The sequence below is a fragment of the Alligator mississippiensis genome, chromosome 16 (assembly GCF_030867095.1).
Source record: "Alligator mississippiensis isolate rAllMis1 chromosome 16, rAllMis1, whole genome shotgun sequence".
Taxonomy (NCBI): domain Eukaryota; kingdom Metazoa; phylum Chordata; order Crocodylia; family Alligatoridae; genus Alligator; species Alligator mississippiensis.
Genome location: NC_081839.1, coordinates 5,579,324 through 5,593,786, shown reverse-complemented (window position 1 = coordinate 5,593,786; position 14,463 = coordinate 5,579,324). Strand labels below are relative to the sequence as shown.

At 46.6% G+C, this 14,463-nt stretch overlaps 1 protein-coding gene across 3 annotated transcripts in view; it reads left to right on the top strand.

The window, feature by feature from the left end:
- Positions 1–4,878: 4,878 nt before the first annotated feature.
- PIAS4 (protein inhibitor of activated STAT 4) overlaps positions 4,879–14,463 on the top strand; it is a 33,402-nt gene continuing 23,817 nt past the window's right edge. For 2 of the 3 annotated variants that reach the window (XM_014608849.3, XM_014608848.3), the window contains exons 1-2: positions 4,880–4,986; positions 8,462–8,900. In XM_014608849.3, the coding sequence (XP_014464335.1) occupies positions 4,960–4,986; positions 8,462–8,900 (466 nt within the window). In that variant the 5' untranslated portion in view covers positions 4,880–4,959. Of the gene's footprint in view, positions 4,987–8,461; positions 8,901–14,463 lie in introns of all 3 variants that reach the window. The other variant, XM_059719538.1, reaches the window with a different exon arrangement.

Sequence of the window (14,463 nt, the reverse complement as noted above, 5' to 3'; positions counted from 1 at the left end):
CAGGCTCAGGGGCAATTTGATGGCCACCTATAAGTTTATCAGGGGTGACCACCAGTGTCTGGGGGAACGTCTGTTCACCAGAGCGCCCCAAGGGATGATGAGGTTGAACAGTTATAAACTACTGCAAAACCGTTTCAGGCTGGACATAAGGAAGAACTTCTTTACTGTCCAAGCCCCCAAGGTCTGGAATAGCCTGCCATCAGAGGTGGTTCAAGCACCTACATTGGACACCTTCAAGAGAAATTTGGATGCTTATCTTGCTGGGATCCTATGACCCCAGCTGACTTCCTGCCCCTCGGGCAGGGGGCTGGACTTGATGCTCTTCCAAGGTCCCTTCCAGCCCTAACGTCGATGAAATCTATTCCAGAAGACTCCCCAAGCTTGCATGTAGGAGACAGCAAGTAACTTCATGTATGGACAAGTCCTATGGAAGAAATAAAAGGTTACATTTTACAAGGGTGATTAGTCCTCATCATTTCAAAACTTTGACTGATTGACAGTCGCAGTCAGGAGGGAATCCCTCTGTTTTAGAGCTGTGCAATTGGATGGATGCATTTTGCAATGTAAAGAGCTGGAAGATTCACGGACTAATGGTACTGTAGTAAAAATGTGGATTTTGTTCGTTCTTGGAAAAGTGTATTTTTTCACTCTTCCATAGCTCATATATATAAATGGGAGAGTGAAACAACATGCTTTTCCAAGAGTGTACCATATGCTTTCTGTATACAATTGTACACAATTGTACTTTCCATATATTGTACAGCCTCTGGCTTCTTTACTTTTCATTCCATCTAGGAAGAGCACACACCAACTGCTGAACTTCCTCAGCCTGACAAAGGGTTTTTGAACCTGAAAGCTTGCTTAAAAATTGTTTTCCAACTATTTAAGTTGGTCTAATAAAAGATATCAGATTCACCCAAAGAACCTTGTCTGCTAATATACTTTCCAAAAGTAAACACAATCTCCATTTTTTTCAACAAAGAACAACAGCAAAAATGGATAATATTTGATTCTGGAAACAACTGTGGCCATGGTCAGAGAAATATTTTTCAAAAGTGCCTAGGTCACATTTTCCAAAATAACCAAGGCTCTTGAAGTCAGCCTAGTGAATACATTTAGACACCTAGATTTGTAGATGGGCACTAAATGGCACTTTAAAAAACACCTGCTCCCCAGATCCTCCCAGGTATTATTTATTATTTTATTTGGCAGACAAGGTTCTTTGGGTGAATCTGATATCCTTTATTAGACCAACTATTAAATAGTTGGAAACTATTTAAGTTGGTCTAATAAAAGCTATCAGATTCACCCAAAGAACCTGGTCTGCCTATGTCCGTAGACCAACACGGCTACAACCTACACCCTTATTCTACTTAAGCATTTATCACTCCTTGATTTCAGCTAGCGGATCTTAGGGGCCCAAACATTTGGAAGATCTCGGTTGAGTCATCTGAATTCCATTGACACTAACGTGTTTTTTGGGTTGTTTTTTTTTGTAATTTCCACTTGGCATCTATGTGGATCTTTATGTCTTTTATAAATCTAGCTCTGAAGGGTAGAAGTGAGACTCCAGCTTCAAATTTTTAAGGCAAAGGGGCACATAACTGAAGCAAACTATTCTCTTAAATGCACAGGTGACTTGAAAAACAGATCACAGGATTCCCTGCCTGCCCCAAAGCCTTCTATTCTGGGATCCTACAGCAATACAAGCTCATTGTCCCACCCTAGGTACCTGTGAAGAACGGAGATAACACCTTTTCCCAAGGCAGTTGGGGATAATTGAGTTAATTGCCATTAAGTGTGCATGCCTTAAGGACTGAGCCTGCTGCCTGTTTTTATGCAGAGTTAAAGCCTGGGCCAAACAGCTCCAAGATAAACTGGGCTCCGTTTTTTAGCCTAAGGTTCCTAAGTCACTTTGACACTTACAACATTGTTTCCCGTGATCTTTCGAAAGGCACAAATAGTCCTTAGGTGCACAACTCCTGTTGATTTTCATGGCGGTTTTGCTACTTTGTCCCTCAGAAAAATCCCCTCCCCAAACAGTCCTCAAGTCCAAAAATTATGAAAAGGGATCTAGGGCCCTATTCCTTTGCAGAGGTTTCTAAGCCCACTGATGTGCATACTGTAAACTACATCTGTCATCTCGTCAGAATTGGGGCCCATGTCGGTTACTTGAGTTTTGAAAGATTATAGTAGAAACTACCCAGTACTTCTGAAAATCTGTGAGATCTGAGGAAGAACATCTTGCATCTGAAAGTTTGTCTCACTTTATCCCAACTACGTAGTTTGCCCAATAAAAGATATCATCCTAAGAAAACCTTGCCTCTCGCATAATGTCTGGACCATCAGGGTTACAAAAATCACTCTTATGCTACTTTGAAAATCAGGTTATTTATCGAGGTGCCAAATATGGATGTAGGAATCAAACTTTGTGAAAATCTTGACCAACAAATACTAGATAGCACCTTTGCCTAGTTTACTGGGTTGCCACCTCTTACTGTTTTATTCTAGGATGACAAAATATTGGTCATGCCTTTTAATTCCTGCCCCTGGAAACAAAGGATTACTTGAAAATCTGATCTTTCATTTTTAAAGAGAAGTTTCTAGTTCTTGTGTTATAAAAGACTAAAAATATTAACTGATTGTACCTTAACATGTAGAAATCAAAATGAGAACCAAAAAAAAAAGAGTCCCAAATAGTTTTACAACATTTTTAGGTACTCTTATGGTATTTTGGGTCTTGAATAATGATTTTTGCTTGCATAGGGCTGGCAAGGCTGTGTTGGAATCCAAACCTTTTGAAGCAAATATATACATTTGAAATCTGCCTTCAACCTATGCTCAAGAGAAAGGTTCCTAAAAGGAAAAGATATAAAAGACTTGTGCGATTTTATACTTCTCTTTGGGTTTTTGGAGGGGGGTTTTTGCTTACTTTGTTAATATATTTAAATCAAAGGCCAACCAACTTTGAAGATAGATAGATAAAATATCTATCTATCTATCTATCTATCTATCTATCTATCTATCTATCTATCTATCTCTTGCACCTCCTATAGTTTATCTATCTATCTATCTATCTATCTATCTATCTATCTATCTATCTAATAGGGGTTTTGCTGCCATGGCAGAGCTGTGAGTGTGAAGTGTTATGCAAAAACCTGTATCTCTGCCTGTGGTTGTTACTCTTAGACACAGTGATATAACCACACCACCAAAGCACTTCAGCCCCTTGAAGCTAATGCCGACAGCCCTGTGGGGTAAGGCGGGTTTTTAAAATTAATGTTCATTCAGATGATCACAAGACGTTTGAGGGTCACACTTATGATTTTTGAAACTCTGGGGTCGCCGGTGCTAAGGCCTGCACCACCAGGACAGCAAGTCCCAGAAAGTCAGGACAATGCCGGCTAGCAGAGCTTGAGAGGGCAAATCTGAGGATCTAAATTTAGCATCTTCCTGACTGCAACTCCAGCTGAGTCATAGGACATCATTTGCTTTGTATCTGTTTCCATCTTGCCATATGGGTAAGGCTCATTAACATCCCTGGTGCCAAAGCCCAGGGTGTGTCAGCTGGAACAGAAGCAGGTCCATGGACCCTTTCTTCTTTCGGGGCTCTGCCCCAGGGGGCTGGGTCAGACCTTCCTGAGCCATGGGTGTCTGTGGGAGGACTTCAAAGTACAGATCCCCACTAGAAGGGAGGAGATAGCAGCAGCTGCATATTACCCTTCCTCCCCTCATCAGCCCTGGCAGAGCCTGTTCCACTTCCCAGGGATAGGCGGAGACTGGAAGGTTTTCCTTGGATAACTATGGTGGGCAACGGTGGGATCTCCTCCTCCTCCTCCTCCTCTCGGCTACTATGGAGAATCTTCAGGGGAAAGATACAGGCTCAGATCAGCCTGGGCCTCGTTGCAGGGCCAGGGTATCAAGCTCCTACGGAGCCAATCTGCCACGCGGTCAGTCGCGGGCACAGCCAGGACGCGCAAGGCCGGGGTGAGGACGGCTCCGGCCTCCCTGGGAATCTGCCAAGTTTATGGGATGCTCCCACAAGACACTTCATTCAGCTCAGGACTCGTGGTAGAGGCGATACCTCTTATTAGACCAGCTAGATTTTTGCAAAACAGTTTCTCGGATTGCAAGCTTTCGGGCGCAAGCACCCTTCATCGGGCGTCAGAGAAGAGGTTGGAAAAGCTCTGGATAGAGATGAAAGTTTCTTTCCTGGGTAGATGTGGAAGATCATAATCCCACAGGACACTAAAGCGGGTCAAAGCCCAGTCCCCAGGTGGGTAAGTAGGGTGGTGCGGGTGGGTTGGTAGGTGCGGGGGTGGGTGGGCATGCGTGCAGGGGTGTGCGTGGGTGTGTGCAGGTGTAGGTGTGTACTCCCGGGAATGACAGAAATCCAGCCCATCGTGGCGAACGATCCCAACTCCCTTTCTCCCGCAAGTTGGATCATCTCTGGAGCCCGACGGGCAGCTCGCACATGTCAAGCAAGCAGGATTTGGCCTTGTTCCCTCAAAGGACACCCTGCACCCATGAACCCACGCGGTTGGGAGCGATTCCAAAGATGCATCCCTTTGCCTTCGCCCTGAACCTGAGGACTGATGCTATACCCCGAATACAGCAAAGGAAGCACAGCACTTTACTGCGGACTATGCTCCTTCCACCCCGTGCTCGCACCTCCCCGCCCCTGGTTGCACGTGGGCTGGGCGTGAGCCCCGCTCCCTCCCTATCCCCGCCGCGCTCGGCCCCTTTAAGAGCCCGCGGCTGTCACAGGCGGAGGGGGCGGGTTTTTGGCTGCAGGCGGCGCCGGCAGGCGGCTGCACTGCGCCTGCGCCCGTGGCTGGGGCGGGAGCGAGGCTGCGAGAGTGCGCTCTGATTGGCCGCGCTTGCCCCCCTCGCCCCGCCCCGCCCCGCCGCTCACGTGACCCGGCGGCGGCTCCCGGCGCGGTGGACGCTGGAAACAAGATGGCGGCGGAGCTGGTGGAGGCGAAAGTGAGTGAGCGCCCCCCCTCCCCCCCCTCTCCCACGGGCGGCGGCGGCGGCCCGGGGCTGGGCCGGGAGCGGGGCGGCGGGGCCCGGCTCCGCCCCAGCGCGCCCGGACCCTCCCCCGGCAGCCGGCCGTGCCCCGGGGTCCTGCCCGGCCGCGCCCCCGCGGGCCGCACCTCGCCCGCCGCTCCCGGGGGACCCCCGCGCAGCCCGGGACCTCCCGCCCCGGCCCCCGCTCCTTCCCTCCTCCCTCTGCCCCGCCGCCTGCCCCTGGGGTCGCCCCGGCCCTCCCTCCCCCTCCCTCGGCTCGCGGGGCTGCGAGGGGCACCGGCCCCAAGCGATGGCGGGCAGCGTCCTCCGCTGGAAAGGCTTTTGGCGCAAGTTGCGAGGAGCTGTCCAAATACCTCCCGGCGCACAAATTCACAGCCGAACACTCCCGCTCCGCGGATGGTTTTGCTGAGGTCCGCGTCGAAGGCCGGGGAAGCTTTCGGGGATGAGCGTGCGGCGCCGGACGGTGTCGAGGGTCCCGGCGACCTTTGCATTTCAATGGAGGGGCTTTCAAAACGCGTCTAGTTTTCCAGAGCATCCCGTATATATAGTCTTGTGTGTATATATATAAGGGATGCTCTGTCTCGTATATAGCACCCAGCTCTTCTTTGTGGTCCAGCCCCACTGTGCAATACCCTGGGGTGTCTGAAGTGGGTGAACGCACCCGGGGATGAGCTCGAAGGCAAAGCTTCCTGTCAAATCGCCGCTCCTACCCGGCGACGGCCGAAGGTGCTTGGCGTACGGCCGGGTTAGGCTGGAAGGAAGGAATTCGCCTGCCCGGGGCAGCTGAGGGTTCGCGGCGCTGCCTGAGACGTGGCAGGATTGAAAAGTGGCAAAAGGATTGAAGGACGGATGCCGGTGGTTTGATCCCGCTGTTCTTCTGATGGGAGGCACCGTGGACACGTTGGTCATCGAAGGTGCGCGGGGGTGACGTGTGAGCCAAGCCGTCTTTCCTGCCCAGATGATCTTGTGAGGTCTCTTCCAGCCCTAAACTTGTGTGAATCTGTGGGCTTGGCAGACTGGAACTTGCCATCTTCTGCGCCCCTCGCCCACACGACCTCCTAGTTTATGGGAAAGCCTGCATCTGCATTGATATTGAAATAACCTCGTTAGCTAACGAAACCTGTATTTGTACCCGCTCCTTGATGAGTGAGTGACCCAAGCGTCTAGTGATTTGTTTTTCTCTGTGCCTAAATGTTTTGGGTTTTTTTTATTGGTCAAAAATCATGGTTGTGTTTTTTAAGACTTGAAACGCTTCTAAATATAAACTGCGTAAATGTAAACTGTTTTATGCTCCTGATGCCCCAAGTGATCTGAAGGCAAGAACAGTAAGTGCAGCAATAGCTTTTTTTGGAGGTGTTTTTGACTCTCTTGCAGTAGACATCTCACAGTCTTTAACGTTTCTTTATCTTAACTCTGCGGGGTGGCAAAGTCCTATTTTTTTCCATGCTGCAGACGAAGAACAGAAGCACAGAGACCAAATGACTCATCCCGAGCTACACAGCAGCTCTGTAGTGAAGCAGGGAAATGAACCCAGGTTTCCCAAGTCTTAAGACAAGTGTTCAAGCAACTGAACTTTCTCCAAAGCCCTTTCCCCCTTGCCAGAAGAAATTCCAGAACATCTCGGCTACCCGGCGTCTCAGTCCAGCCAGTGAGTTTGAGTTCTGTGTCCTCTTCAGTGAACCAGGAAGTTAGAGGCTTTCATAGTAAACTGAGAAAAATAAAATAATGTTAGGCCTTTCTGGGCTGAATACTACTTCCCACAAATAAACATGGCAAGTGAACGTTTTTGGTCTTACTTCATTTTTTTTAGTTTAAAATTAGTTTGTCCCTCTTCAGAGAATCACAAGAATACTGCTATCAACTGGTTTGCGTAGATTAATCTGACTTCAGATGGAAAGATCATTACTGGCTCTCCGATTTCACCTTCTGCTGTAGAATACTGTGTATAAAACACAAAGTACATTGAAGTGATAAATGTAGGTGCCCGCGAAACATTTTCAAGGCAGTTTGCATTTATCGGAAATGCACTTCATCGGTTCACCCTGAACACTTGTGACATTGTTTTTGGTAGTCAGGAGGGTCAGAATGATCAATCTCTGAATCTAAGCATTACTTTTAATTTAAAAAGCTCTTATTCTTATGCAGATAAGCTTTCCAATGTAGACAGATGCAATGTTGTCTTCCTGAATCTGTGAACAGGTATAGGCTCTCTGAACTTCCACAAGCATGAGAAGCTGAAATTGAGGAGATTGGCTAGTTTTAAATGGTCTTGAAAACCTTGGGTCTGCCTTAACTTAATGGTTTTATGGTGCTCCATTAGAACAGTAGCGAGGCAGGCACTGGGCCTGGTCATAGGGGTGGCTGGGCATGGGCCAGAGAAGCAAGTAGTCCCTTGGCATCCTTGCCCATCTGGCAATCTGATAGGCCCTGCTCTCACCCAGAGGATAAGAAGTCCTGGGTGATAAGGAAAGGAACTGTTCCCGTGGGCACAGGAAGACTGAGTAGAAAGGATTCTTTAAAAACATCAGACTGCAGTGACCAGAGACTGCTATGAAGATGAAATATTCAAACAGAGTCCAGAGAATACATCCTGGCAGAAAGAGGGAAGATGCTGAGGATGTCTAGCATCAAGACCTGGGTTTCTGACCAGAGGGTTCCCTGTGAATGTCATTGATGGCCTGGCCTGTCTTCCTACCTCCTGCTCCAAGAAAACCTCTTGAGCATCATCCTGTGGCTTGTTAGCATTTCAGTTCTAAAACAGGCATATGTGAGAATTCTCCTGCACATGCAGGCAGTGCTGATAACACTGGGATAGATGTGGCAGAGTCTTAAAACAGGGCGTTCTTCATACAGCCGGGGGAGCACTGTTGCTAGAGCTTCTATCTCCACTACTGACATTAACTGTTGCCTTCGCTTTAATGTAGGATGACATCAAAATACACCCAGACGCAATGGTATTTTTACAAAACGCACACAATTTTCCCAGGTGCCAGGCAGGGAATGAGAGCTATTGGGTAGGGCTAATTCCTTCTTTTGAAAGAAGGAACTAAGCCATGAATATGTATGGTGCAAAGCCACTCAGTGTCTTCCTGAGTTACTGTATAGTTGCTATTGCTTCCACTAAAATCAGCATGAGGCTACAAATGTTTGTAGTAATTTAAAGATGAGCTTGTGCCATCGCTTATCTGTATCAATAGGTTGATAATTCAGTAGATGGTCTCCTGCTCATTTCCATTGTCCAGATAAGTGTCTAACGCACAGCATGTTAATCAGGTGAACAGCAGCTGACCTAAGCAGAAGGCTAGGTGTCACTCTTGAAAGTGAACGTCAGGATTTTGGATTCCAGGCTACAGACTGTGGAGGGAATTGTCACACAATCTATTTATAACCATAAGAATCTTTGACTTGACTTTTCGTCTTTATTCCCTAGAACATGGTGATGAGTTTCAGAGTGTCGGATCTTCAGATGTTACTGGGGTATGTCGGCAGGAGTAAAAGCGGACTTAAACACGAACTAGTCACCAGAGCATTGCAGCTGGTCCAGTTTGACTGTAGCCCGGAAGTGTTCAAGAAGATTAAAGAGCTCTATGAGACTCGTTATGCCAAGAAGAGCTCCGAGTCTGGGCAGCCGCAGCAGCAGCAGCCGCACCGACCTCCTGAAACGCTCTCCATACATTCTTCATATGACCGGGGGAGCACTGTTGCTAGGACTTCTATCTCCACTACTAACATTGACTATCCTGCGATCTATGGAAAATACCTTAATGGACTGGGAAGGTTACCGCCCAAAGTTGTAAAGCCCGAAGTTCGGCTGGTGAAACTGCCCTTCTATAACATCTTGGATGAACTGCTGAAGCCGACCGAGCTAGGTGAGTCTTGTACCCAGATGCAGGCTTTGTGCTAAGGGCTCATTTGGGGAACAGAGTGAAAAAAGCATAGTCTTTGAAACAATGACAGTGTTCTCAGTGATTAGTGCGGCCATGTGAGAGGGTTCATTGGGTCCCTCCCCCAATTCTGGTGGGTGTCTGTTCAAAATGTTTTAAATATAGATTTATTTGTTTCTGCTTATATTCCCTTTACCTTAAAACAGGAACTGCATTCATCTTGATAAGTAATGTAAAGCCTGTCTTGTTTTGCCGGAGCTTTCATATCCTTCATTGAAAATGCTGCCTGGTAGCATTGCATCCTCACGCAGTGAATCATAATCTATCCCTGCTCTGGCTAATGGAGCAGTATATTAGGGGGGAAGCTTTTTTCTGCATCAATGTCACAAGCGTGCTAAACAGGAGCGCTGTCCCTTTCTGTATCAGTGCCAGTTGGTTCTGTACGTAGCCCAGCAGACTGAAAGCCTGCCATAAGGGAAAGAAGATGGCTTCCATAGTAGTCATGCTCTGTATAGACCAATCACAGTTCTGTATGTTCAGGACCTTGTGTTTTTGAGAGACACCTAGAATAACCTGGAAGGTGAAATAAGCATCTTCTCCCAGCTAGGAGCCCAGATGACTGGACACTGCGTTTGCGCTATTGTAGTTCTGAGTAGCAGCATTCCCTCTAAGCTGTGTGATGTACACGGCCACGCAGGTGCACCTGGCAGCACGGCATGAGGACACCTGTGTGGCCGCACATGCCATGCAGCTTAGAGGGAATGCTGCTGAGTAGTGTTAAGCATAGGTGTGCCTGGGTGAAGTGTAGTTTTGGTGGCAGGTTCTGCAGGAAGTATAGGCCTTTCTTTTGTCTTTTTCCCCCATTTCCCCCTTTTTTTTTTCTCTCCTGATTGCTGTGGGACTCCTCAAACTACATGGATGTGCAGTTGTCCACGGAGTAAGCTTGGTAACATGAGGCCTCACTCACAGCATTTGTACTGATTTATTCGATTTGATTTGATTTCTGTGCCAGCTTCCCCAAAGAGGCTCAGGACAGCCTATGATGATAAAGTAATAAAAACAGATGAAGTAATACAATTGTTCCGCAAAAAATACCCAGAGCTTAACCCCACGTTGATAACAGCTTTCCCAAATGAAAACGTCTTACACCACTTCTGAAAGATGGCCAGGCTCGGGCTCTGGCAGGCCCCAAGGGAAGGGAGTTCCAGAGCTGGGGACCAGCAACTGAAAATGACCTCCTGTGCGTTTTGGCCAACCAGCTTGGTGAACGGAGGTTGTTCTCGGCTGACCTTAAGGATCATGATGGAGTGTGAGGGAGGAGGCAGTCCCTTAGCTGTGTAGGTCCCAGGCCACATAGGGCTTTATAGGTCAAGACCAGCACCTTGAATTGTGCTTGGAGAGCTATTGGAAGCCACTGCTGACTGAAGCATAGACAGTGTGCAACCCGACATAGACTTTTATTTTAGCAAAATAAAGGCAGAACTTGGGAATCTGATCTCCCTTTGCTGAAAAGGCACATTTCTAATGTGCATGAGCATGAAAGCAGTGGTGATAGATGAAAGAAATGACACTTTACCCTCGTGCAGGTGGATGATGAACTGCTGCAGTATTTGGTCATGGGTTGGAAATTTGAAAGAAGACCTGGGAGATGGCCACTACTGCACAGCATTGTTGTGCTGGCCAAGGAGGAGTGTGGAGTTTGTTCTAATGTGGACCTGAAAAGCACTTCATTGACCATGTTATGTGGCTCTGCAAAACCTGCCTTACCACAATTCGACAATACTTAAACTGTCCTCTTTAAATCAGGAGAACATAAATTTTTAGAAACAGGAAACAGCCGTCTGGCCCAATGTGGCTACACTTTCATAATTTCTTAATCCCATCTTCCTGCTTTTTCATCGTACCTTCACTCCCTTCTGCCTTCGCAAGCCAGTGTGGATATCCCTAGAGCTTATTTATATCCTCTGTTTCAATTGCCTTTCCTGATAACGTATTCCATATGTTTATTGCCCTTCGTGCAATGCTGCCTGATTTTTCCCTGTTTACTCCTATTTTCCATATTTCTTAGTTTCTGAACTGCTCACCAGTATTTAAAATTTAAAAAAATCTACTGACTGTATGAGTCAGGCTTCATGTGACAGCAACAAAGGTTGGAGGCTGTCATACCTTAGACAAGTGGTAACTGATGCTGACAGGCTAAACTGTATGTTAACTACACACATGCTAGAGCTTTAGAAATTGATGAATTTGCTTCTGAATGCAGCATGCTTCAAGGTTGTGCTCCATCAGAAATGCAAATTGAATGTGATCCAATCTTCTGCAGGAAAAAAAATACATATATTTAGCTACAACCTCATTTCCTGTTCATGGCTCCAAAGAGAAAAAGAGTGGAAATATCTACAGATGAGAAATAGGAACAGAAAACTATTTATCCTGATTATAAGAGTTGAAAATGTGTTAGGTGACATCAGATCATGGGTTTGGTTAGACTTAGTATCCTACCCCAATGTTAGCTAATACCTCCCGAGAGTCAGCTTGTTCCCTGAAGCACATTTGACTAATTTTCTCTTTTGATAAGTGCAACTTCTGCTTCATTAGTGTAGAGTACTTAGGTGGTGAACAGATGCTCATTATCTTTGGTGTCTTGACTTATTGCTCACAATCTACAATACAAGACATGTTTGGATTTCAGTTTAATTTTCCAAGCCCTGGAAGCTGGGAATATACAACCACACACCACTGTCAGTGTGGGGCAGGAAACATGAGGGCCGTCTGTGTGGCTTGGCCCTGCCATTTCATTTCAGTAACTGGAACTGAGAGAAGGCTGGGCATCTCTGCAGAGATCTGGTTCAAGCATTAACGCTAGGAGGAGCGACAGACATCTTTGTGACCAGCCTCTGTACTTGGTTCAACAAGATTCTGTTTGTCATCGCTAAGCAGTGCTACTTGGTGCCCTCATAAACCCATGCTCTGTAGAAAGCGGGCTTTAAGTACTTATTGTGGTGATGATATTTTTGGAGGAAGCGAAAATAGTGAAGAAAAGCTACATTTCCGTGGAGCTCTGCTTGGCGAGGTTGGGGTGGAATGATGAGGTAGTCCTCAAGAAGAAAGGGTTGTGTGTATTGATGTTGCACCCTTTTAAACTTTTGTTTGCGGACGTACCTTTTGCTATACTGGTGCAGCTTCTGTATCTAAACCAGAGCTGCCCTCGAAAACTCTGTTCCTTTCCTTGTGTTTTAGAAATACCCAAGACAAATCTGAGATTAAAGATCGTGTTGATACGTACTTAAGTACTGATGCGGCCTGGTGAAATGGGCCACAACTGAAGAGAGAATTTGAAGGCACAGTAGTAGTGTTGGGAACAAGGGAACGGCAATTTGTGCACTCCCTTGCCTTGGAAGGATATTGGTTAATCGGAAGCTAATCTGTGCTGAGAAGTAACAAGGGCTCTCCTGCCTCTTCAAAATTATCACCTTGAGAGAAAAGGTGAGATGGGGTATGTCTAATTTGGTCTCTAGGCAGTGTTCCCCTGACAGGCGAGCATCAGGTTACCGTTGGAGAGAGGGCTTCAGCTGTGGGAGCAAACAGATTAAGTGTAGCGTGATCCAGGTAATATTCAGTATTTGGTAACCGTAAACCCACAAGAGTTGTGAGAATTCGGTCACTCTGGTTAGAAATGGTTTAGTTAAATCAGCACAGCCGCCTTGGGTGGGCAGTTTTTAACATGGTTTGGCAGTGAGAATGAAGCAGGTGTGGCCATTACTTAATTCATCACCCCTTTTTTGTATTGGGAAGGTCTCAGATGTAAGACTGGGATCCAAGCGTAGACTTTTCTAGTCATTGGATTTTTTTTTTCTACTGCTGCTTCCAACAAACACTTTGGTATTTATCTCTTGGGCATTTGCATGATCCCTATCACCACAATATCCGAGTGCCTCACAGTTCTTAGAGTATTAATCCTCGCGCATGCTAGCAGGTAGGGCAGCGCTGTTACTGGCTTTTGCAATATTAAAACACAGTGGGGCAAGGAATTTTAGTCCGCGCTTGCGGACAGTGGGACTTCCCTTGGAGGATCTCATAGGACCATTGTGGGAACAGAGCTATGTAATCTAGCAGTTCCAGCCACTGTTGTAGTAAATGGCGTTGGTTTGTCTTAGACTTTTAATATCGACTTGGCAGTATGATTTCTGCTCTAACTAGCTGCAAGCATTTTGACAGTACATTTTTTTTCCTCCAACAAAGATTATCCCCAGTTGCTTTGAATAGATTGTCTGGCTTGGTGGCTGAGGCAACTGCATTGCCTTGATTGCAAAGTATGCTTCCGTGCATCCTCTGAGAAATCCTCACCAGGGCTTGCTTTAAAGCTCTGACCGTTTTGGTCTATCCTCAATGGTGAATGCATTGCATGATTTCAAAAGAGTTAATTTTCAGGAAAGACTTTTGCTTGAAACTGGTTTGTCGAAGGCTGGTCACTCCAAAAAACCATGTTTTTGATGACTGCTCTTGGGTAAAGATGCATGTGCCTGGCCATTTTGGACTGCAAGGGCTTTACCTTGTGGATGTAGTGTTCCTGTGCTATTCAGTGTTCACAAGCAAGGGGTAGCCATCCTGACATTTCACAGCATAAATCAATGTTTGTCTGATGTGGATCTAGCAGAAATTCCCCCTGGGAATACATTATCCCATAAGCTACTGAAGGGTGTTTTCCTGCACATTCCTGTCACGCATCTGGTTTTGGTCTTGCTTGGTGACAGGATACGGGTCTGCTGGTCAGACCTAGTGTGATTTCTTGGTTTCTTCACAGCTAGAAAGGGTTGAGAACTGTGTCAAGTCATAGCAGCCTACTTTGACCAATCAAATAGAGGCATTATTTGTGCATGAGAGGAGTATCCTGGCTCTCATCCAGGAAAGATGAGTTGGCCCAACTTGGATCCTTGGAGAGGAATAAAAATTGAGGGGGGTGCAGGTCAGGTCTCCTAACGGTTTCCTTCTTTCACCGTTAACCAGGCAGCTGCAGAGGAAAGTGAGCGTCTTCTGCTTCTGGCTAGCATTGCTTTTTTCTGTGGTCTTGGCTGCATGCTCAGATTGCGTAGGATTGCTGTTCTCTCTGTGCCTGGTGCTGTGCAGGCAAGAGCTGTCCTACCTCCCTCGGATTCTGGCTGTATTCATTGCCCCATTATATTTAATCGAGAAGGAGAGGTAATCTTGGATGGGCTTCTTCTTTGGAGTGCTGCCCCAGCCGTTTGGCTTGTTGAATAAGCACGTTTTGTGTTCCAGGGTATGCGGCATATTGGAAGTCTTGCTGCTGAGGGATTATTTGGAGATTGTAACTTCAGCGAAAACCAAATCTCCCAGTTGCGTGGGCTTGTTGGGGCACAGCTTCACTGCTGATGCTGAGGCTGGTGTCCTCAGTCTGGGTTAGTCAGCCCACCAGCATTGTTCTCTAGAGAAGGTGGGGATCTCTTTGGTTAAAGAGAAGAGTTCTTGCCACGTGGAATCATTTAAAAATTGATCATTTTAGTCTTGTTTTGTATTTTTACCTTTTCAA